This window comes from Solanum lycopersicum, chromosome 4 (genome assembly GCF_036512215.1).
Source record: "Solanum lycopersicum chromosome 4, SLM_r2.1".
NCBI lineage: Eukaryota > Viridiplantae > Streptophyta > Magnoliopsida > Solanales > Solanaceae > Solanum > Solanum lycopersicum.
This window is the reverse complement of record NC_090803.1, coordinates 61,279,923-61,303,949: the sequence shown is the minus strand read 5'-3', so window position 1 is coordinate 61,303,949 and position 24,027 is coordinate 61,279,923. Positions and strand designations below refer to the sequence as shown.

The 24,027-nt window shown below is 33.5% G+C and overlaps 3 protein-coding genes and 1 long non-coding RNA gene across 6 annotated transcripts; 1 reads left to right on the top strand and 3 right to left on the bottom strand.

Annotated features, from left to right (window-relative positions):
* Positions 1-57: 57 nt before the first annotated feature.
* LOC101268097 (transcription termination factor MTERF6, chloroplastic/mitochondrial) lies at positions 58-4,601 on the bottom strand. 3 transcript variants are annotated; one of them, XR_011220865.1, is made up of 3 exons: positions 3,350-4,583; positions 3,162-3,257; positions 430-567 (listed from the first exon to the last, which is right to left on the bottom strand). XR_011220865.1 is itself a non-coding variant. In XM_069297319.1 (2 exons), exon 1 carries the CDS (start codon positions 4,505-4,507, stop codon positions 3,380-3,382), a length of 1,128 nt encoding a protein of 375 aa, XP_069153420.1. In that variant the 5' UTR covers positions 4,508-4,601; the 3' UTR covers positions 58-567; positions 3,350-3,379. The 3 variants fall into 3 exon arrangements, 2 of the variants coding, with proteins under 2 accessions (XP_069153420.1, XP_069153421.1); XM_069297319.1 differs by lacking the exon at positions 3,162-3,257 and having other exon boundaries at positions 58-567; positions 3,350-4,601; XM_069297320.1 differs by lacking the exon at positions 3,162-3,257 and having other exon boundaries at positions 58-615.
* A 1,495-nt stretch (positions 4,602-6,096) lies between these two features.
* LOC101267803 (uncharacterized) lies at positions 6,097-14,662 on the bottom strand. The gene is made up of 5 exons (XM_069296844.1): positions 13,255-14,662; positions 13,142-13,163; positions 10,113-10,298; positions 9,868-9,963; positions 6,097-7,678 (listed from the first exon to the last, which is right to left on the bottom strand). The coding sequence occupies exons 1-5, from the start codon at positions 14,400-14,402 to the stop codon at positions 6,329-6,331; spliced, it is 2,802 nt and encodes a 933-aa protein (XP_069152945.1). The 5' UTR covers positions 14,403-14,662; the 3' UTR covers positions 6,097-6,328.
* Positions 14,663-16,431: 1,769 nt separating this feature from the next.
* LOC101266934 (uncharacterized) lies at positions 16,432-22,166 on the bottom strand. Its single transcript, XM_069296843.1, has 5 exons — positions 20,956-22,166; positions 20,799-20,835; positions 18,925-19,090; positions 18,654-18,716; positions 16,432-17,740 (listed from the first exon to the last, which is right to left on the bottom strand). The coding sequence occupies exons 1-5, from the start codon at positions 22,101-22,103 to the stop codon at positions 16,533-16,535; spliced, it is 2,622 nt and encodes an 873-aa protein (XP_069152944.1). The 5' UTR covers positions 22,104-22,166; the 3' UTR covers positions 16,432-16,532.
* An 822-nt stretch (positions 22,167-22,988) lies between these two features.
* On the top strand, positions 22,989-23,672 carry LOC104647141 (uncharacterized). Its single transcript, XR_741238.4, has 2 exons — positions 22,989-23,109; positions 23,440-23,672. It is a non-coding gene; the product is annotated as an uncharacterized lncRNA (long non-coding RNA).
* Positions 23,673-24,027: the final 355 nt, after the last annotated feature.

Here is a 24,027-nt window from a genome sequence, read left to right as displayed (position 1 = left end):
ATTTTCTTGTTACAGAATTGATCTACCTGCAGTTCAAATGATAGTAAAACTGATATGTGGGGAGTGGAATAAGGCTGGATAAACAAGAAACTTATACAAGGTCTCCAATATGGTAAACAATTTATTTTCAAGCAATCCATTCAAAGTGAAATAAGACGAAACCTACTAGATTTATCAAACTACATCAGGTTAGAATGATTAACACGAGTTTGGCTCTACTTCAGCCGCAACCATAGGTGTTGAACAAGAACAACAAGGTTGCATTTATCCCGATGCTATGAGCTCAAATCGTTCCTATGCCAAGACCATATGCAAGCGCATGAGGATATATGAATTGTGTCTTATATTGAGCAACATAAAAAATCTGGCCAACTGTGCATGTCTGGGCGATCAACATACTTGAGCAGTCACAATCATTATTAAATTTGGTCCAACGAGTTCCAATTTCAGTCCATCTTGGTACCTACACATCTCCAGAAAGGATCTTGGTCTTCAATTGGAACCTCCCATGGCTTTCAATACCGTCTCTTCAATATGAGCCTTGGTGTGAACGCCCTAGCTGGATCCCTATAAGAGATTAACATGACTTAATGAACTTAGCTGACGCTTCCTAACCTAAACGGATAAGAAACGGGGAAACATATTTTAGGATCAGAAGAGTATTACTAGTTAATACTTTGTCCTGAGATAATGAAATATAAATACATAAGCAAGAAAGACGCGTCTTATTTTCAAACTGCATGCTGCTTATTAGAAAACAAAAAGAAGCATAGGGACTTCTGCATCCCGACGTCATTTGCATTTATCACGTAATAGAAGAACCTGCATTATTTACGCACTGATTTTTATACCACAACTATGCATAGCACAACTGACATCCTTTTCTCACTATACTTCTTTTAAGTAGCATGTTTCATCAGATGAGTTGTGAAAGTTCACGATAGGCTGAAAGTTTGGAGACAAGTCCTAGAATCTAAAGGCTTCAGGTTTAGCAAGACTAAAACAAATTACTTGGAGTGCAAGTTTAGTGATATAGCGCATAAGGGGGAGGTGGAAGTGTAGATCAATGCACAAGTCATACCCAAGAGAGGAAGTTTCAAGTAGCTTGGGTCAACAATCCAAGGAGACGGGGAGATTGACGAAATTCGAACATATTGGAGCGGATGATAAGAAAATGCCGTCAAGGCTTAAAGATAAGTTCTACAAAGTGGTGGTTAGACCAACATTTTTGCATGCAGAAGAGTATTTTTCAGTCAAGAACACAAACGTTCAGTAGATGAAGGTAGTGGATATGAGAATGCTCAAATGGATGTGTGAACATACTAAGAGATATGATTAAAAACGAAGTTATATGGGTCAAAGTCGGAATGGCCTTTGTGGTGGACAAATTGAGAAAGTCAAACTGAGATCGTATGGGCATGCAAAGAGGAGGGGCACGGATGTGCCAGTAAGGAGGTGTGAGAGAGTGGACATAATAGAGAGTTAGGATAGGTAGAGATGGGCCAAAAAAGAACCAGCAGAGGTGATAAGATAGAAGTAGTGTTATAAAAGGCGAAAAACGCAAAAAAATTCCAATGTCCATGGGGCTTTAAGCGCAAACCCCGAATAAAGTGTGGGCTTTAATTAAAAAAGGCGCAAAAGGAGAAAAGAATACAAATAATATATATGTTTAGTCCAAGACTAATACTAATAACATGAATGACAAATATATGACCAAAGAAATTGAAAAAAGTTTATGGTTAAGCGAAATATCAATTATTTAGTTTCACTTCTTAATAAAGGCTCATTGGCAAGGAAAAGCTTGCCACCTTTATGACGACACCTTTATGACGACACTGAAGCGCACATAAAGCGAGGCGAAGCGCTCAACACGTTTTGACCCTCGCTTCAGGGCTTAAGCGTGCTTAAAGCGCGCCTTTGATAACACCGGATAGAACATGACACAACTTTAGCTTACTAAGTACATGACTCTAGATAGGAAGATCTGGAGGTCGAGGATTAGAATAGAAGGCTAGTAAGTACCCGAGTGTTATCGCACTTTATGTAGGAATGCTCAGGGGCTACTTAGCCGTAGCATAGTATCTGGTTCTTCAATATATATTACTATTTGTTGCTTCATTCACTTTGTCATCTCGCTATTTTGTTGTCATATTTTCTTGATACCCTCTTCAGGAACTTCTATTTTGAGTCTAGCAGATACAACCTCTCAACCTCACAAAGGATAGGGCTAAGGTCTGCGTATATGCTAATCTCTCTAGACCCCAATTGTAGAATTACACTGAATTTTTTTTTTTTTTTTGTTGTAGCATCTTTCATCACAAATGAATCTTATGGGATTCCTTAGCATCTCTAGTTTTATCTGATTATGCCAAAAAGAAAGGTGTAAAACAACCTTAACTTTTAACTACAACATGCCACAATTATCTATACAGAATCAACAATCAGCAATACCAACTAAAATTAAAATTAAAATTAAAAAAAAAAAAAAGATAAAAAGAAAAATCTTGTTTGAAGGTTATGGATTCAGGATTTGAAACAACCTCTTGTAGAAATGTCGGATAAGGTTGTGGACAATAGAAACCTATGGTTTGGCCCTTCGCCCAACCCCACATGTAGTAGCTATGTTGCCGGGACTCTTCAGAAACGCTAACGGGTGCGACAATTTCGCAAAAAGTAGTGTATTTTCGGAGAATCCGAGACGGGTGCGAATCAAAAAGAGTCCCCGAAACTAAGCATAGTAGTTGCTTAGTGCACCAAATTGTCCTTTTTATGCTTCACATAATTTGAAAAGCAACAATACGATATATCAACAGCAAAAAGTAAAATGACATTCATACTATCATGCCTTTTCAAAAGCAACACAAGGATCTTTACTTAATGGGTGAAATTTCCCGACTCGATTCATACTATCAGGCATTTTCAAAAGCAACACATCAAACTCATAAAAATATCCGTTATCAACTGAGTTCCAAGCTATGCGTCATTGGTCCTTGGTGATTTTTCTCGAGTCTCGAATATAAATGAAAAAAAACAAACAAAAAAACAGGAGGCTAGAAAGGAAGAGGAAGTAAAGATCCTTTTGAGTAAAGCCAGATTGAAACACACCTCAATGAATTCTACTAGTTCAGGCTTTTTGTCAATATGGGTAGATGGTAGCCTACCTTACTTACCAATGGCTTCAACAAAGAATACGTTTTCATTTCGGATTGCACTATCAGATAATGGCAATACAGCATCAAGTCAAACAGACATAGTCCCTAATTTTAAAAAGGAACCAAGAAAATAAAATTACAGCAATAACAAAAACAGAATAAGAATACTAGATAACAGCCATAAAGAAATTGTTTACCTCAACAAGTGGAAACTGATATAATCTATTTCATCCGACACTTTTCATGTATGCTTCATATGCAATGGGTATTCTATCCTTGTAAGGCAGCAAAAGTACTTCCATAAACTTTGATGGCGTCATGCTAACAGCAGTGAATAAACCCACACCTTTTTTGAGATGTTTTTCATTTAAAATTTTCAGGACCCTATATCTTGGAATCACTCTCTTCTCTAAACTATGCGTAAGCAGACGAGAATGAGATGCTAAATACTCTGACGTGCAGCCAACTTCATTCATGAGAAAAGTCAACTGTTTACAGATTCTTACCTCTGAGGAACTCAAACAGGAAGGATAATTTCTGGTCATGGTTCTTATATGTTCATCAGACCAACCAAAACTTTTATAAACATCAATCTTCTTTGCCAAAGTTGACTGACGGAAAGTAACAATGGCAGCAATTCCATTGAAGAATGTACGTGATTCACGAGGGATTCCAAGGTCTTTCTCCACTCTATGAATAACATCCTTAAGACATCCAAGATTCCGCGTTATACGCTTTGGGTTCTGCAATATAAACTTCCTAATTTTCTCATCTGAAAGCCCAATATCATGTAACAACAACACATTAGGTGCTATTGTCTTGGTAACATGACATCTAAGTAACCAAGAACTCTTTTTTATGATCTTAACAACATTTTCATCACTACCCAATAAATTTCTAAGATAATCAAGGGAAGGTCTAATAAAAGTATCCAAACCTTTGCTGAAAAACAAATCATTCTCAATTATAAACTTATATAAGTCAGTCCCAGAAAGGCCAATTTCTTGTAAAATCTCGAGTTTTGGTTTAAGGGTTTTGTCTACATTAGAGAATAGTACTTTAGGGGATTTGGAGACAATGTTCTTGATTTGGGTATTATCAAAATCATTTTTTTGAAAGAAATCGACTACAAATTGTGGGTTTTTTGAGGGTTTCAAACGGATTACCTTGCTGCTTGTTGTAACTGCTTCTTCTTTTGAAAACCCAAGAGAATCAACAAGAAGGTCCACCAAGTAATGAGTTGGTGCAGCACTGGTGGAGCAGTGAAGGACAAATCTGAAGTTGTCGATGGAGAAAACGAGTGGATTCTTGACTCCATTAGCATGAATCCCGGTACGAGTTATTCGAGTTAGCATAGTTAACAATGGAGACTGGACAGTTAGGAAGAAATTGAACAAACTCCAAACCAGTACTGCAGTCCACTGTCTATTTCGAAAAATTTTAATACTCCCTTCATCCCGTATTGTTTGTCGTCATCCAATATTATTTGTCATAATTTTTATTTTTAAAGTTAAACTACAAAAATTTTGACTTAACATTTTAAGATGCATTTTTTGACTAACATTAAAATAACTTTCAAAGAGCGTAACATAACAAATAAAAGTGGATAAAATGAGTAATTTTATCCAACAAATTTTTACCGTCTTAAATATAATTTTTTCTATTTGACTAACTAAATTCAAATATACTCTAACTTGCCACATGATTATTTACCATTTTAAAAACATATTTCTATTTAACTAATTAAATTCAAATATACTCTGACCTATCACATGAAATGGCAAAAAGTTATAGTTTCAATCTCTGACAGTAACACGAGACTCTTAATAAAAAGTAAAAGTGTTGAACGCATTCCTAAAACTTGAGCAAATTTAATTTGCATTACCACTCATGTTTCAAGATTGTAATTATTTAAGCTCGGTTAGTCAAAAAGAAAATTATCAATAATTTGAGAATGAAACTAAAAATTTGTATCGAATTTAAAAAAAATTCCAATAATTTGCTCAGTAATCAAATAAAGAAATAGTAATAATTTTATTATATATATTTTTTTTATTATAGCAAGAATTCATATTTTGAGAAATGATAAAAATAAAGTAATGAATTATCTCTAAATTTTCTAACGAATAAACATGAATACCAATTCATTTGTTTAAGTTTACCCATTTATGAGTTCACTTAAATATGATCTTTCATAATTTGTATAGTCAGCTATTCATAATTATGAGATGTGTTTGATTGAGCATATGGTTAAAAAATAAAAAAGAAAAGAGATTTGAAATCCATTTTTTATAGAAGGTGCAAATCATTTTGATATTTCAAAATTACAAAAGAAATATGAAAAAGAAAGAATGGAAGTCTTTTTTCAAGCTAAAAAACAAGCTCAAAATAAATAATAAAATGTTTTGTTCTTAACTAAACAAATAAAATTTACTCTTTTTAGAAAAATAATAAATTACATGACTCTCTTTCAACTTAGAAGGTTATACAATGTCTACAACTTTCACAATTACCAAGTATTAAAGATATTAGATGTAACTTCAACCATTAGGTTATACATGAGAATTCATCCAAAACAAATCCTAATGCCATCTCATTGTATTGAGTGCAGTATTATTCTAGCATTCCCGATGTAAATCCAGATTTAGTAAGAACCAATGTAGGTACCGGACACAGGATGGGAAGCCAAAAAGGAACTTAAGAATCTGTGTCCCTCTATTACCTACCTAGCTGTTGCCAAGTCTTGTAATGCAAAAGAATTGTGCAACTCCATCTTCAACAAAGAGTAATGCAGACTCAGTTGCTCAAATAAACCTCTTTACATGCTGCAACTAGTTGTTGAATCTGCAGTCTATATAGAGTCGATAAACAAGCATTCTGCCCAGAAGAAAAGTTAGATAACACGGAGAGCAAACAATAACCAGAAGATTCAATGAGTCGTATATAGTGAGAACAAGACTGTTCAATTCATGCTTAGTCCGGAAATTCAAAGGATCAAATGCATATAAGCAGAATGGACAGAGAAAATGAAATTATGACACTGCAGGGGAACTAATAGCTGTGACTTCAATAGAAAACAGGAAAGGCCTGAAGAAACAAAATTCATTTGACTGAAAGATCACAAGTATGAACCATAAAGATGAAAATCGCACCTCATTTGACTGATCATCGTGACTCTAACGTCTCACACATGTCACATATGACTCATATAGATTAGGTATCTCATCCTTGTAAGGAAGCACGAATTTTGAACGAAACATAGGTTCAGATATATACATAGCTCGAGAAAAAGATACTTTCTGAACCAGCCTCTTCTCCTTTAAAACTTTCAGTACTTGATTTCTAGGAATCACTCTCTTGTCCAGACTAAGCATTAGAAGCGCAGGATTACTAATCAAGTATTCTGGTTTGCATCCGATTACCCTCGTGAAAACGTCCAATGCTCGCAGAATTCTAGCTTCTGACATAGCCAAACAGAGGGGTTGCTTTCTGAACACAGTCATTATATCCTGATCACACCATCCACAACTCCTGAAAACTCCCATTTTGTTTTCCACTGTTGACTTACCTAGTGCGATAACTGCAAGAACTCCGTACATGAACATTCCAGATGTGGGAGAAATCTGTAAATCCTTTTCAGCTTTGTGTAATATCTTCTCCAGCCACTCGAATTTTTGTTGAAGTATACGTGGTTTCAGAAGTATAAGTTTCTCGATCTGGGCATTTGAAAAGCCAGATTTTTGCAACAACAATATTTTGGGTTCAAATATTTTTGGACCATTGAAAGCAAGTAAATAAGGTGACCTCTTTATAAGTTTAACCAAAGTTTCCTCATTACTAACTAGTTTCCTAAGAAAATCCAAATTAGACCTCAAATGAGAACCTACTGCACTATACAAAGCTTTTCCGTCTGCTAGGAAGAGATCAACTAGGTCAGATCCAGATACCCTCACTTCTCGCAGACACTGAAACTTGGGTTTAAGGGTTCTGTTTACATCAGAAAAAAGCAGTCTCGGTGTAATAGAAACTAATTTCTTGATCTCTGTCCGTTCTAAACCCATCTCTTGGAAGAATTTGATTACCAAATCAGGATTCTTAGGTACTTTCACGCTGTTCAACTTGGCAGCTACAACATTTGCTTCATATCTGGAGAATCCCAGTGATTTGATGAGGTAGTTCGACAAGAGAGGGTTCTGAGTGTGAACGGACGCATTTGTTGAGTAGCAAAACTGAGACCATGATCCACTAATGAAAAACAGCTGCCAAATGCCAATGTACCAAAACTTATAATATTTAAGAAGCACAGTTTCATTAGACAACATTGCACAAACATTGATAAATGACAATGACAATAATATAATACAAACAAGCTGTTTTAGACCATGAAACAAGGGGTACTGTATTGGAACATCACTTTTTACTTGGAGAGGACAAACATGTATCTCCTTGAACCATATATACGGGAGATCAAACTTCACAACAAGAAAGGTTTCATGAGCAATAAATAATATAGAATTTTCTACCAATCAAAAAATAATAATATATGTATAGTTTATTCAGAGGGAAACTGAAACCATTGGGGAAAAAAATTCTGAACACAAAATTGATGAAACATTTAAAATGAAGACGTAAATGTACAAATTGCATTACAAAGTGATGAAGCATAAGGGATACATGGTAGTTCAAGAACAACAATGGCTTACTCACAGAAATTCACTTGTGCAAGCTTTTGGAGTCAATTACACTAAAGTCCTCTCTAGATCGAAAATATTCAAGGGACCTCCCGTTAAAAAATTACAAGAACCCTAACATGAATTACAGTGTTAAACAACAAAGTATCATATTAATTACAAACATTTAACCTCCCTTTCTTTTACTTTTAAGTTTTAAACTCTTATGTTTACTGAAATAACAAGCATTTTAAGTCAACGTGTTACAAGGAGTATCTAAATAGCAGGCAAATATTACTAAAAACAAATCATTTGAAGTTGTGACATTACAATGAGTATATGAAATATTATTCCACAACAGAGAACTCAAAGTCAATTTCAGATAATTTGACTTGCGATTCTCTTAAATATTTTTATTTTACATTTGTAGTCTGTCTAAGAATTTCTAGTGCTATTCTTCTTATATAAAAAAAAAAAGTAATTCAGTAACTATAAATTCTTAGACATGCACAGTAAATGTTTAAAATAGTTCTTGATGATAAAAAAAAAGCAATAGAAGACACAAAACAAAAAAGAAAACAAAAAAAGTGGGACAGTGGAAGGCACTGGCAGGCTCACTATCCGTGGAGTTCAAACGGTGCACAACTAGCCCCCGATGGTTTCTCGGTTATGGAAAAAGTAAAGTTTAAAATTCTCATACTTTCAACAGTGTTACTCATCAACTTATTGTTGGTAAGGTTTCTACTAATATATTCAATTAGAGGACTTCTTCTGATATAGAGGAAAGTAGTATAACTAACCAAACGTAGTTTTCTTTGAATGGTTTACTTGAAGTCTGGCAGGCACGAAATGTCAACAAGAAGCTGAAGACAAAGTATGTAAATTCATTACTCTATGCATCATTTGGTAAGTGTGGATTGAAAGGATAGAAGATATATTTTAGGGAAAAAAATGTATATTTTTCGTCAAGTATACATGCATCAGAATATATTATGTTGGTACAAAATGATTTTTGTAACTAACTGGACAGAGTTTATGGACTTGTTAGACTCCTTTATTATGTAGATTTACACAGTCCTACTATTTGTACTCTTTACCTCCTTGACACTCTGATATTTATAAAATTACAATACCATTTTTTCTTTTAAAAAGAAGTAATAGCAAAGGCCAAGTTATGAAAGCATTTAAACAAACTATACACCACTGAAACTCTATGCGTAGAAGTAGCCAAGAAAGCTAAGTATTCCAATATATTACAACAATTCAGACAAAGCAATAAAGGGTCCTAGGTTCCACAACAAAGACTCCAGCTTTAGAACAGTTGCACATTTTAATTTGATAATGACCAAGCGGTGAACCAGGAAGGTTGTGTTATCCTTACGAATTAAGAACGAAAAGGTGAATTCTAACGCTATGTGAAGGAAGTCGCAAACACAACATTTAATGACTCTTATTCATTCATATTATCATATAGTACAGAAAGGCAAGGTAAATCCTGTAAAAATCTGATTGTCAACCATATAGCTTCTTTTCTTGTTCAGTGTTCACCTCCCTTACACCCAATATTTTCAGCACTCTTTTGGCTCAAAAAGTAAAGTGAGTTTGATTCTTTGGTATCATATGATAGAAACATTTCAGAATTTTATTCCTTAAAAACTTAGAATTCCCAAAGGTCAATAGGCGCATAGTTCCAAACTCTGTGGAAATCCCTCTACCCAACTCAACTAAAATACCAGACTTTGACCACTGCCATAGTGCAGGGGCACATTCATTTCACTCTAGCTTTAACAACATTTTCTATCACCACTAAATACTTGTCAAAGAAAATCTAACTTAGGCATCACATTAGAATATAAAGATAACACCTTTCACAAGTCAAATCTTGATATCAGGGTTAGTTTACTGAGAATAGCAGCTTATGCTGAGTTTGATTATTTTGGTATCATATGATGAAAACTGAGAATTCCCAACGGTCAATAGACACGTAGTTCCAAACTCCGGTTTGGAAAAATAGACCTATCCCTCTACCCTTCTGACTTAAATACCAGACTTTGACCACTGCCAATGGGGCACATTTGAGGGCATCTCACTCTAGCTTTAACCACATTTACTATCACAAATAAATACTTCTCTAAGAAAATCTAATTTAAACATCACATTAGAATCTAAAGATTGCACCTTTCACAAGTCAAATCTTGATTTCAGGGTTACTGTACTCGGAATAGCAACAAATTTTACATATAAATGAATTTATTGATACCAAAATAGGAAATTTTCAAAGTGAGTTTACCTTGGTAGGAGTAGAAATTGCTTCATCATCTTTAGAAAATCCAACTGAACCAAAGAGAAAGTTTTCAGATAAATGAGGCCCGGAAACAGCTACTGGTAACAGAGAAGGTAAGGCACAGCTGCCCGTATGTCGAAACCTAGAGATTCGAGAAAGCATGGTTTTCAGAAGAAGAACCGAAGCTTGAAACTGAAAAGGGTTCAAACAAGCAAAATGTTAAAAGCACCATTGCCTACTTTTATTTTGGTCATATATGGAAAAGGGGCAAATATATGTTTTTGACTATCTAATTTTGAATCAAAAAAGGACTTAAAATATTCTTTAACTATTAAAAATCGGTTTTCAATTAGTTTACATTATTTAAAGCTGATCAAAAGAAAATTATCACATCATTAATGAATTTATTAAAAGATAGTTGTATAGAATAACAAATTAATAATATAAAATAAATATAATAGCTATCGTTTAATTTATTTATATTCTATAACAAACTGTTTGTCAGTCCCTCTCTCCCTCATGTTCTCGCTCGCCACTCTCCCTCTCTCGCTCACTTCCTTCGCTCGCATTTCTCGCTTTACACAATAGAATTGTATATATTGTATTTTTAATTGTATAAAATGAGAGAAAACTGAACATACACATGCAAATACATATATCTCCGTCTTCTACACTTATAATTATACAATAAAAGTACTTCCCTGTCAAAAAGTCTCTTTTATCTTTCTCTCTTTCTCGTTTTATATAAATTCAAATTGTTTATAATTTCTCTCTTTCTCGTTTTATACAATTCGATTCAATTATATAGTCCCTGCCCAAGTCTCTTTTGTCATTCTCCCTTTCTCGTTTTATACAAATTCAAATTGTATATAATCGTCCTATACACTTATAATTATACGACTCTTTTTATATACTTCGTTTTATACACTTTTTATACAATTCTCAGCCCAAAGCTCTTTCTCTTTCTCCTTCTGTACACATCGATTTATACAATTCGTTTGAATTGTATATGTATAACAAACTATACATATATATGTTTGTTATGAAGTACAATTATGCAAATTTTGTTATACCATACAAATATGAATTTTATGTTTGCTATATGTGAAAGTTGTTCATTTATTAATTGGATTTAAATTGAGATTGTTAAAATAAAGGGCATTATAGGACCTAAAGGTAGACAACAAGGATATTTAGGACTAATTGGTGGATGGAGGGTAATATTATAGCATTTCTAATAGTTCAAGGATATTTTAGACCCTTTTCCAAATTTGAAATCAATATATGTCACGCAGAACTTGTATGTCATTATTTCAACTTTATATAAGTTGAATATAGCTTTACGTATGATGTGAATTGCCTTCGATAGAGTAATTTTGATATTTGGTTTTTGAAATTATTATATCATTATCATATAAATTTAATTTAGTATGATCGATATTTTTTTTTATGTTCCATTTTAGTATTTTGGGGTATGGTAAATCTTTTATTCAACTTCATATTCATTTAATAAAGTATTATGACTTTGACAATTCAAAAAAAGTCTCAATTGTATCATACTATCACCTTACGCGTGTAAAAATATTTATTCAAAAAAAATAAAATACAAACTCTTTTTGTTAAATAATTACATTTCAAGTAGTCAATTTCATTCTTGTATACTCTTTATATTATAAAAATACTAACAAATACGCAACTTCGTCTATCGGATCAAAGCTGAACTGCCTGACTTGTACATCAAAAGAATAGGAAAATAGAAGCTTTTCTATTTTCTTACTACTTTTGGCTGACATGCAAGAAGCTTACAAATTCTGTTGGTTATCCAATATTGTTAGTTTCAGCTGGGAAAAATGGATTTCCTTTGACATTATTATTGGTTCAGCTTTTGCTGTTATCCACTATTTGGTGAGGTGATAAGTGGAAATAGAAATAAAAAGGTCATCTTTTGTGATGCACAATGGAAATAGAAACGAAGAAAAAGAAAGGCAAAAAGCCACACCACCTACTATATAGTCCACCCTTCCCGGACCGTATACGTGAGATCATACTGGATATGTTGTTAGGTCATGCAACAAATCCTTAATCCTTGATCAGAACTTCAGAGTTCATGTGTTTTGAGGTGCTCCAGCTGTGGGAGTTGGGTTGTTTTTCTCCAGATATCCCCCGCGGTTGCCTTGTGGTTGAGGCTCACTAAACAAGAATGGCTCATCTCCAGGGCCTTCAGGTTGCATAGCCCTCGCAGTACTCAGCATTGCAAGAGTTCCTGGTTTCTTCTACTTGTTCAGATTTGGTCCAAAACCATCCTGACTTGTTACATACATCACCCAAGTCAAGGACAATTGGATTTTACAGCTCAAGGACAGTAAAAATAGAATACAATTCATACTAAAACATTAGATAAATATGGCAAATATCAAGTGCACATTCAGAGGGCAAAAAAGTCTATCGACATTTCGTGTTGCAATTTGACGCTTTTATACAAGTAAAGATGTTGATAAAAGGGAACCCAAATGGAAATGAGAAGCTAATTCATCAACACAGACTGTCTACTTGGAACCTGGATGGGAAAAAATAATGCTTTACAATCACCAAAAGGGCAGAAACTATGTTTTCTTTAGACAAATGTAGATTGAGCATTATGTTAATTAAAAGCCTGGAGAGTGTATTCTGTGCCACCAAACATGAATGCACATCTATGACCGACTAATTTTTGAAGAGTTTATACAACAAATTCTACATCCTACAACTCCATTCACAGTGGGCATATCTTTCACAAAACACCAAATCATTGGAATTTTGTTTACATCACAGAGTAATTGTAGAATAGATGGAGTGCCAAATTATTTCGAGTAAAAAGTATGAAATGAAAGAGACTCTTCAACTTCACATTAAGGACAAGAAAATACAAAAGCTCAGGTGGCAATAAAATGGATTGATTAGCAAACAGTTCGTAATCAGAACAGGAAGAATTTCCAAATGGGAAGCAAATAAATACTCGACTATTACTCAAACCTCCGATGATATTTTTCCTTTACAAGGACAGAAATGATACCCCGACTGTAATTTTCAGAATACAAACTGAAAAAATGAAACACAAATATATATCGGCCTACAAAATATGATTGTAAAAAGGTTAAACTAAAACTGCTAGGGAGCCACAGTTTTCTCAAGTAATTCATACAAATCAGGTATCTGATCCTTGTAGGGCAGCACATAATAATCAATGAACTTTGTCTCTGATAAGCTCACAATAGTATAAAGAGCCAACTTTCTCCTCTCAAGCTTATTTTCATCCAAAATTTTCAAGACTTGCATCCGAGGTAGCACCCTTTTTTCCAGACTATAGATCAAAACTGATGGCTGAGAAGCCAAGTAAGCAGGTTCAGAACCAAGCTCATTAATGTAAAGATTCAATGCTTTCTGAATTTTGACCTCTGACTGAGCAATACAATAAGGGAACTTACCAAACATCTCAAGTATCTCATTATCAGACCATCCAAAACTCTTGAAAATTTTAATCTTCCTATCCACGGTACACTGCTTTTGCGAGGCTAATGTATGAAATCCATAAGGAAACATAGGAGAGTCAAGCGGAACTCGAAAATCATTCTCCACCCTATGCAACAAACCCTTGATCCACTCAGGCTTTTGTGCAAAATACCTAGGATTTCTAAGCAGGAGTGTTTTCATTCCCTCATCAGGAACACCACAATTTTTCAACAACAATATATTAGTCTCCATAATATTATGAGCACCAAAAGTAAGCAACCAAGGAGCTCTCTTTAACGCCTTAACTACATTTTCATCACTACCCAAAGTTCTCCTAAGACAATCAATGGTAGGTCTCAAATGAGTATCTAAACCTCTTTCAACAATTTTTGAATCTTTAGCAATTACATCCACCAGGTCCGACCCGGATAACCCGATATCCATAAGGCACTGGAATTTGGGTTTTAGGGTTTTGGAAACATCAGATAATAGCATTTTGGGTGCTAAAGAAACCATTTTTTTCATCTGGGTGTCGTCTAAACCGATTTGTTTCAAGAAATTGATGACTAAATGAGGATTCTTTAAGTTTTTCAATGAAGTTACCTTGGAGGATGTAGAGGCAGCTTCTTCATCGGAGAATCCGAGAGAATCAACAAGGTATTTCACCAAGAAATGGGTCGGGGCAGGTGTAGAGGTTGATGAGTATAGATATTGAGATGTGAAACGGAAGTCTCTAAAGCCATTGCAATGATTTATGAGACAGTGAGTTGATACAACTACAGCTTTGCCTCTGAATCTGATGAGCATTTCCCTTACAAGACCTCTCTGCACTAATGGGGATTAGGGTTTATAGTCCCTCTTTCTGTGCTTGATGGATTGCAAGGAAAATTCACTGTATATTTTCAAAATTGATCAAATTTCAGCTTGCCTTTAGAAACCACCATTTCAGATTAGTGTTTCCATAATCGGTATCATAATTTTGAATTATCCCAATACTCGAAAAAATATTTGATTTTCAATTATTTTTAAGATATACAACTTAATTCATATATTGACGTGAATAAATTGTTCCTACTATACGAAGCTGTTTTTCTTTTAATTTTATTTCCTTTTTTTACTGTGTAATATTTTTTTTAGACTCTTTGCCGGATGGGATTCTACGTCATAGCTTTTATTGCTTTCTGTCTCATTTTATGTGGTATTTTTTATTTTTTTGAAAGTCAAATAATTTAATTTTAATCAAATATTTACATATAAAATTTTTAATTATTTTGAAATGAAATTTATATATTTGTAAACTACGTAAAGAGTACTATAAGTCACAGTAATTGATAATTCAAAATGTTAAAAGAATTTATAAAAAAACTTACGGTCAAAAATCAACTTATTTAAAGCTTGAAATGCGAAAAGTGCCACATAAAATAAGACTGAGGAAATAATATTTTTGCCAAAGTAGGATAATATCTGTATGTGTATACATGAAATTTAAAAAATAAATACATTTGATAATTGAGATCTCAATTATTAAGATCAAAATCTTCCCAAGAGAAAGAACTGACAGTTGAACAACAATTTGAGTAAAATGACAATAGATACTGCATCCTGAATTATTTTGCTTTTTTTCTCTCCATATTTTCGTGAGATTCTGATAATTAAAAGTAAACGAAGAGAGTTTGATAAATTTGTAAGACTTCCTTATTATTATAATTTCTTTCAAGTGACTTTGAACTTCTCTTTAATGCCTTTAACTATTTTTCATCACTAACTAAACTTCTCTCAAGGCAATCAATGGTAGGTCTCCAATGAGTATCTACGCCTCAATCACCAATTTGTGGATCTTTAGCAATTACATTACATATTTTTTGATTTTAGATCATAGTTTTTTAAAATAAATAATAGAAAACTCAATAAAAAAAAATTATATCCATCATTCTAAACATTATAAAAAGAACACACGTTTACTGTTTAAAAAAATTGTTTGTACCACGTGAAAGAATTTCACTATTTTCATTTCATTTCAATTTTAGTTCTCTTTTTAGACCGTTCCAAAAAGAATGTCTCTTTTTGCTTTTTACGGAGCTCTTTATCACTCTACCATGTGAACCTTAATATCCATGTGTATATATGAGTCTGAGAAAAATAAATGCACTTAATAATAGAGATCTCAATGATAAAAGATTAAATATTTCATCAGTGCAAATGAACAGACAGTTAAACAACAATGTTGAGTTGAGTAAAAACTGGAATTATGTAAACTATTATAGCCATAAGAAGTCTGGACAAACTGCAATGAAACTGATAAAACTTGCAAGAAAATTTCCAGGCTGAAAGACTCAGATACAATTTTCAGCATCTAAAAAAACAAATGTTCACCAAAGTACTACTAATTTTTCATTATTTTCTTGAGTGAGATACACATAGGGAATTTGAGCCTTGTAAGGCAGCGCAAACTGCTCAACAAAACTGACTCACTTAACTGAAGATTTTGATGACGATAATGTTCTCTTGAACTCAATCTTATAACCCGAAAAGGGAAGCAGAAACCAACATCTCTGGTTTTTAATCCCAATTCCTTTCAGAAGAAAATCTACCTTCCTCTCAATTGTAGCCTCTGATAAGAGTTAAACAACAAGGCACATTTCGAACATGGTATCCTAGTTAGTTAACTCCTGAAAACTGAACACTTCTTCTCTAAAAGAAGCTCACTGGTCTAAACAAAGGCATATATGACTTCCCGTCTTTGTGGCTTCTCATTTTTTCAGAACTAAAGGTATGCTATTGAGTTATCCTAACGTGTACGTACTGAAAGCAACAAGACATAAAGAGAGAAATGATCTTTGGCAACACTGGAAAACATGCAAGTAGGTTACTAAAAAGCAAAACAAGTTTGAAATGAAAACAATACTTCAACGTAGTGCCAAAAATAAACAAAATGTACTACGGAGCCACAATTTTGTTGAGCTGTTCATACAAATCAGGTATCTGATCCTTGTAGGGTAGCACAAAGTAATCCATAAACTTTGTCTCTGTTATGGTCAGAGCATAATAGAAACCCAACTTTCTCCTCTCAACCTTCTTTTCATCCAAAATTTTCAAGACTTGCATCCGAGGTACCACCCTTTTTTCCAAACTAAAGACCAAAATTGAAGGATGAGAAGCCAAGTAAGCAGGTTCACAACCAAGCCTATTCATGTAAAAACTCAATGCTTTCTGAATTTTATCCTCAGATAGAGCAATACAATACGGTAACTTCCTGAACATCATGAGTACATAATCATTAGACCATCCAAAACTCTTGAAAATTTCAATCTTGTTTTCATACTTGGACTTCTTTTGCGCGGCTAATGTATGAAATCCATAAGGAAACATAGGAGAGTGAAGTGGGATTCGAAAATCTTTCTCCAACCTATGCAACAAATCCTTAACCCACTCAGGCTTTTGTGTAAGATAATGAGGACATATAAGCACAAGTTTTCTTATTTTGACATCAGAAACACCAGAGTTTCTCAATAACACTACATTATTCTTCATAATTTGATGAGCATTAAAAGAAATCAACCAAGAACTTTTCTTTATAGCCTTAACTACATCTTCATCACTACCCATAATTTTCCTAAGGAAATCAATGGTAGGTCTCAAATGAGTAACTAAACCTTTTTCAACAATTGTTGTATCTTTAGTGGTTAACTTCGCCAGGTCCGACCCGGATAGCCCGAGATCCATAAGGCACTGGAATTTGGGTTTTAGGGTTTTGTTAACATCATGGTATAGCAATTTGGGTGCCATAAAAACCAGTTTTTTCACCTGGGTGTTGTGGAAACCAGTTTGTTTCAAGAAATTGATGACTAAATCAGGATTATCTAAGTGTTTCCGTGAAGTTACCTTGGAAGATGCCAACGATGCTTCTTGTTTAGAGAACCCGAGAGAATCAACCAGGTATTTCACCAATGCTGAGGTTGCGCTTGTTGAGTAGAGACATTGAGATTTGATACTATTCAAGGAAAGGAAGTCTGTAAAACCGTGAAATCTGGCGGCAGCCGCAGCGGCGGCGGCGCCGCCTCTGAATCGGAGGAACATATCGTTGAGCACCTTTCTATACTTAGCAAGAGTAAAAAAAACACAGTTTTTTTTTATTGGTATGGTTCAACTAGATAAAAATTTATTAGTAGAGTATTAGTTTTAAAAAATTTTAATTAATGAAATATGAAAATCAATTGACATTTTTAATTTAACTAATATTTTGTTTTCGTGTGTAACATTAAAAAAAAATATAAAAGATAAATTTTATGTGGTCTTGTTTATGATAGCCAAACTAAAAGTATACATGTTAAAATCTATTAGACAAATATTGTCACTTTAGAAAAGTTTGAATATAGTTCTCACTCGAACTAATACATCTTTCGCAACATCATCAATAACGACGATACTTCAATTCCAAATAAATTCGAAATTTGTATTGAAAAAATTAACTAGTTTTATGTTAATGATAACAATATAACTCGTAAACTAACACGATCCTCCTTTGTTAATTGCTCTAAATTTTGGAAATAAACATAGACCAACTTTTCATTGTTCACAAGGGTTCTTCCTCCCAGACTCTTACCATTAGAACTTCCTTTACCCTCCATCCAAACAACATGCCTACTGTAGTAATTCCATATGTGAGATACGGGAGAGAATGATGTGTACGTAGAAAGATTATTTGCGATAAGACCATTAGCTCAAGTGAACATATGAAAAATTTTGTCAGTAGCTAAGAAGTCATGCTGAAAGCAACAAATAATATATGAAATTGAAATGGAGACAAGTAAAATAATAGTAATAACGAACGGAACTAGACAACACTCGACTATTTACCCTAATCCCCACTCCCACAAAAATTGGAACTCCCCTGAAATTGTTCCCTGTATTAGGGTGAAGATATCTCTCCTTCAAAGAGGTACCAAGAATTAGATCTCCCTATACTAGAACAATACATTTTATTTACGTACCAAACACAAGACAATAATTAAAAAACCATATATTGTCCTCGAAACATTTTCCATGGAAAACAATTACCTTCATACTGAACACACCCTTTTGTGTCTCTTTTCCTGTGGCTTCTGCTACCTAACTGAAATTCTGAGAAATATCAAAAGCATGTACTTAACTACAAGACTAAATGTAGGTCAGGATTTAGAGACAAAATTGCCAGCCATTGTTTGCTATTTGGCCAGCTTGAGAGCTATTGACATTAAAGTTTATCCATCTTAGAGAGTTAAAACTAGTAAAATTATGCATCACCGGCTCTGCTTCAGCTTTGTTTGACAGAATGCTGTGTGTTTGCTACCTGCAATCTGTATGAATGCATGCTTGAGATGACTTTGCAGATCAAGTCCTCTCATCAAGCAGCAATGAGTCATCTGCAAAGCTGTTGCCATCACCGCCCTTCTCTGATTGAATGCCACAACGGTTGTCATTCTCGCATGCCTCATCCAGCACAACATAGGAAGTTGCTATTGAGCCAAAATACTGCACAAGAAATTCAAAGATTAAGATGGTATTAGGGCATAGTTTCTAGGAACCATTCGTTAAAGAAAGCACTCTTAGAATCAGACTCTTCCTAGAAATCCAAACAATATCACCAAAACTATTTGTCAAAATGATGTTGTTCCTCACATTTTCTGTATAGACCATGAAATTACAAGAATGGTCTTTTTCCTAAAAATAATAATAGTAAAGGAGGAGTATCTGAACCTGCTCCATCAGCAAGGAGCAAGGGACACACGTTTTATGTAGTGATGTCGGCATTGAACTTATTTGTATCTATTTAGTAATTTGAATACACCTGGACTGATTCAACTGGTACCTGTTATATTCTACCACAAATCATTATATGCACCGGATAACTCTGTCTACCGACCCAGGCGTGTGTCCTAGTGGTTAATGAAGTGGGTAAGAGAACCATGAGATCTCAAGTTCAAATATATTAACATGATAAAATAAATAAACTACTTCACTTTCCCTCCAAAAAAGATATCCATAATAAATGCAGAGAAAGAGAGGGGTTAGCCACGAGGGAGGAGGGGGATGGGTTTCTAAAAGTTGATAAACATCTTCATTCTCTTGTGTGAATCCTTGGAAAGAAAAGAAGAAATTAGTCACATAACAAAGCATGGATAATCCACAACACAACCCTCAGGCACTAGTGATAATCACAACAAAAAATCACTGTGCGACTGGTGGAAGATTCCAAACATCTGAATTCTAATATGTGACTAAAATAAGATAAATAAACAGGGGGGTTAGCTGAACCCGAAAGCTTTCAAAGTAGAAGCAACATTGCAGCTAGAGTGTGAACAGGTAACAAACATCATCAAAGATCCATTCTTACTGTTTTGGTGCTCCTAGCTCCCTAATTGGAAGATGGAAGCCTAATACATCGAGTTCATACTTGGCAAATAATTCTTACCCATACTCTATTAATCAAACATATGCAACTTGTCAAATTAGTTGCATCATACAGGTTTAACTAGTTATAGACAATTTTTCATTTTTTAGAAAAAGAAAGGTTCATCAGCAGATAAATCCCAAACTGATTATTGTGATCGGTATAAAGCCCAAACTAATTCTTCTTCTACTTTCTTTTTGGGCAACTAAAAGCTTGATAGATGCCTACTATGATATATTACCTAGAGGACACAAAGGAATGAAAATTCCTTTTTCACCTTTTTGAGAGGTGGGAGGATGGCAAGGAAACAATGAAAAAAAAAAATGTCTTAGTCAAGTAATCTCAGCAAGGAGATTTTATCGTCACCAAACAATCAGCAAATGAAAATTCAGGGGATGGGTTTCCAGGAAGTATTACATTGTCAAGAACTCAAAATGAATTTTTCTGAACAATATCCAACAAGCTCTGTGTTATGTTTAACTGTTGAAATTTCACCCTTGAGTAGAACTAGGGGTTTGATAATGAAATGGGCCTGACTATATGGAATGGTATGATACAGCTAAGGCAGACTAGTTTGAGATCTAGGCATTGATGGATAGATATAAATAGCCTAAAGGCTGATAAGATAAAATAACAACCTAATCAACCACAATCTGCTGTATATAAGCACAGATCACGAGTTCAAACTGTTGCCGGTGAACCAAATCTTCTGTTTAAATGGAGAATGACAAAGGAACGAATTTTGAGGATAGAAGCAGAAACAGATTTCTAACTTTCTGATTCTCAAGACCCTCTACTGGACTTTCTTCCCTTTAGTACAAAGCTATACATATCATTTTCGCATTATAATCTCACTATGGTAGAAATTGCAAAAGACTAGATCGGAAAAATGAAATGGAGTATTAAACCTTTGGCGAGCAAGAATATCACTTTTTGTCTTTTCCATGCTGCTGAATTTTGTTGTATAGTTCACAGACATCAGGCAGCTTATGGGCAAGCACATAAGCCTGGTAAAACTTCTGTTCTGATGGCAACAGAACAGTATACAGATTGTAATCTTCATCACATAGTTTCTTCTCAACTAAACTTCTCATGAATTCCAACCGGGGCAAAACTCTCTTTTTCATACTGAACATAAGCAGTGTTGGATGAGAAGCCAAGTAGGCAGGTTTCAAACCAAGTTGCACCATGTAGAAGTCTAGCGCAGCTCGCAATTTCTCCTTTGACAGTCTCAAACAATAAGGCAAAAGCTGAACCAATTTGATTATCTCCCATTTAGACCAACCATAATCCCTTAAAACATCAAGTTTTGTGTCTACAGTCGACTCTTTCATCGAAATAAACACATCAACTCCATGGATAAACAATCCCGATGCTCGAGAAATATGAAATTCATTTTCAAGTCTGTGAACTTTTTCCTCTACAACCTCAGGACTTGCCAAAAGAGTATATGGGTTTTGAAGTATGAATTTTTTGATATCATCATCGGTAAACCCAATGCTCTGAAAGAACAACATATTGATTTTCACTCTTTCACATGCTTTAACAGAGAGTAAGCATGTTCTTTTCTTGATAGCTTTCACTACATACTCATCACTACCCAAAATTTTTCTAAGATAACTAATGCAGAATTCCAAATCAGAAACTTCTAGGCTTTTCAAAATAGACACACTCCCAGTAATGACCTTGACCAAATCAGATCCAGTCAAACCAATACCTTGAAGAATGTCAAGTTTGGGCTTAAGGGTTTTGTCAACATCACACACAAGCAACTTGGGAACTGCAGAAACAATATTACCGATATGGGTTTTGTCCAAACCACTTTTTTCGAGGAAATTTAACACAGATTGAGGATTTGCAGTGGATTTCGAACGAGTTACCTTAGTGCTGGTTGAAATGGCTTCTCCTCTAGAAAATCCAAGCGAGTTCACAAGATAGTTCACCAAGAAACGTGTTTGGTCACATGCAGTTTTATCTGCAATGGTTGAATATTGAAACAAGAATTTGGAGTTGTAGATGAAGAAAAACTGACCTACGGCGGCGCCATGGCAGTGCGGTCGGAGTAAGCGAGCCGCCATAGTTTCCAGTTATCATCGATCTGAAAAGAAATGGACCAAATTGGCCTAAGAATAAAAATTATGAAGGACTTATAAATAAATATTAACAAATAGTAAAATTTGTTCAGGACAGACATTAAAAATGAAATTTGTTTGTTTTACTTTGATTCGGCAAATTTAAGAAAATAAAAATTATTTTTGAATTTTATGATTATTTTTCATAAAAAATGTGTTTAATGTATTAAAATATTTTTTAAGTTTATGGTCTTAGATACACTAAAAATGATATTTTAGAAATATTTTTTTAATTTATTTTTATTTGTCGTAATTTGATTTAATATATTCATTATAAAAATAATTATTAATATATGCATTTACTAAATTATCTCAATTGAATAATGTTTAGTATCAGATCTTACAAAATAATTTTAAAAAATAATATTTAATGATGAAAGTAAAATATAAAATATTATAATTATATTTTTTAATATATTATTTTTTACTCCAATTTTTAATATTAAAAAGTGACGAGTAAAATAACTTTTTATTGTGAATGAGAAATGAAAAGAGATTGTATTTTGAATAGCAAAAAGACACCTTCAAGATTAATATAGATTATTTTGCAATTATCAAGGTGGTTTTAAATGTCTAAAAAATAATACTTAGTTTACTTTTATTTGTCAAAAATTAAATTATTATATAAATTTAATTTTTTAAAAATAATATATATATTTAAAAACTACAATAGAAGTATTGTATTAAATTTTTTGGAATATCAATATAATAAAAAAAATAATCATAAAATATTAGTTAAAAATTTTATTTAACTAAAAAAGGAAAATAATAATTAAAAATAGAAAAAGAACGGAGTATAAAAGACAGTATGGTGTGGTTTAAGGTCAAATCATATTTTTAAAAGCAAAGTTCTTTATCATTTTCCCTAATAAGTTCAAAAAAATAACAAAAATGAAGTTGATTCATATCCTTGTTCTTCTATGCTTCATTCTCCTCTGTGCTACATCCTCTGGTATGTACCTTTTAATCTCCGCATCACTTTATAATTATCGTGAATAAAGTATTAATTTTTTTTTGTTGATCTAAAAATCATAAAATTACCTAAAATACGTTATTATTATTGTTGATTTAGAAATCAAGGGATACAACAACATAAACAATTGTCATTTAGATCTCAATTTCAAATAAATTGTGGCAATTAAAAAATTAAGTTGAACTTTTTAAGATTTTGGCTTTACATTACTTGCAAAAGGTTAAAAAAATAACTCTAATTTATTTTTTTAAAATTTTAGAATGAATCATGATTTTTTATTTTATTTTTTGTTAATATGTGTGTGAACAGGGAGAAATTTGGAGAGGAAATGCACTGATACATTGATATATGTGCCAATAAAAATGGAGAATTGTGAGATAGGGAAATGTATGGTCACTTGTGGAAAGACTTATGAAGGCACTGTTTTTGGAGAGTGCCCAAATCCTGATACTTGCTTTTGTGGTATTTATAGATGTATTCTTGTTTAATTTGTATTAATAAAATAAAAAAAATTCTCAATCAAAATAAGAAATTAATCTCAATTTGACATGTTCTTTGACTCCTCTCTTATTATGTTTAAATATTTTGAAGTCCGTCGTAAAACGACTAAAAAGTAATCGACAAGGATTTTGTTAGAGTGGTGATTATCTTTTATTATTAATTAAAGGGATCTGAGTTTCTCGATACGGAATCTCTTTTGTTAGAAAGTGTTGTACCCCTAATTAGTAGCGATGACAGAATTTTCATTGAGATTTTCAAAAAACACAAATATGCACACTAATAGTATCCACGTAGGATTAGATATAAGTCACTAGATAGAATTCAATTCTACATAGAAAATATCAGCAACAAACTAAAATATCCGGAAGACTCAAACTCACGAAGCCGAGAAGATTT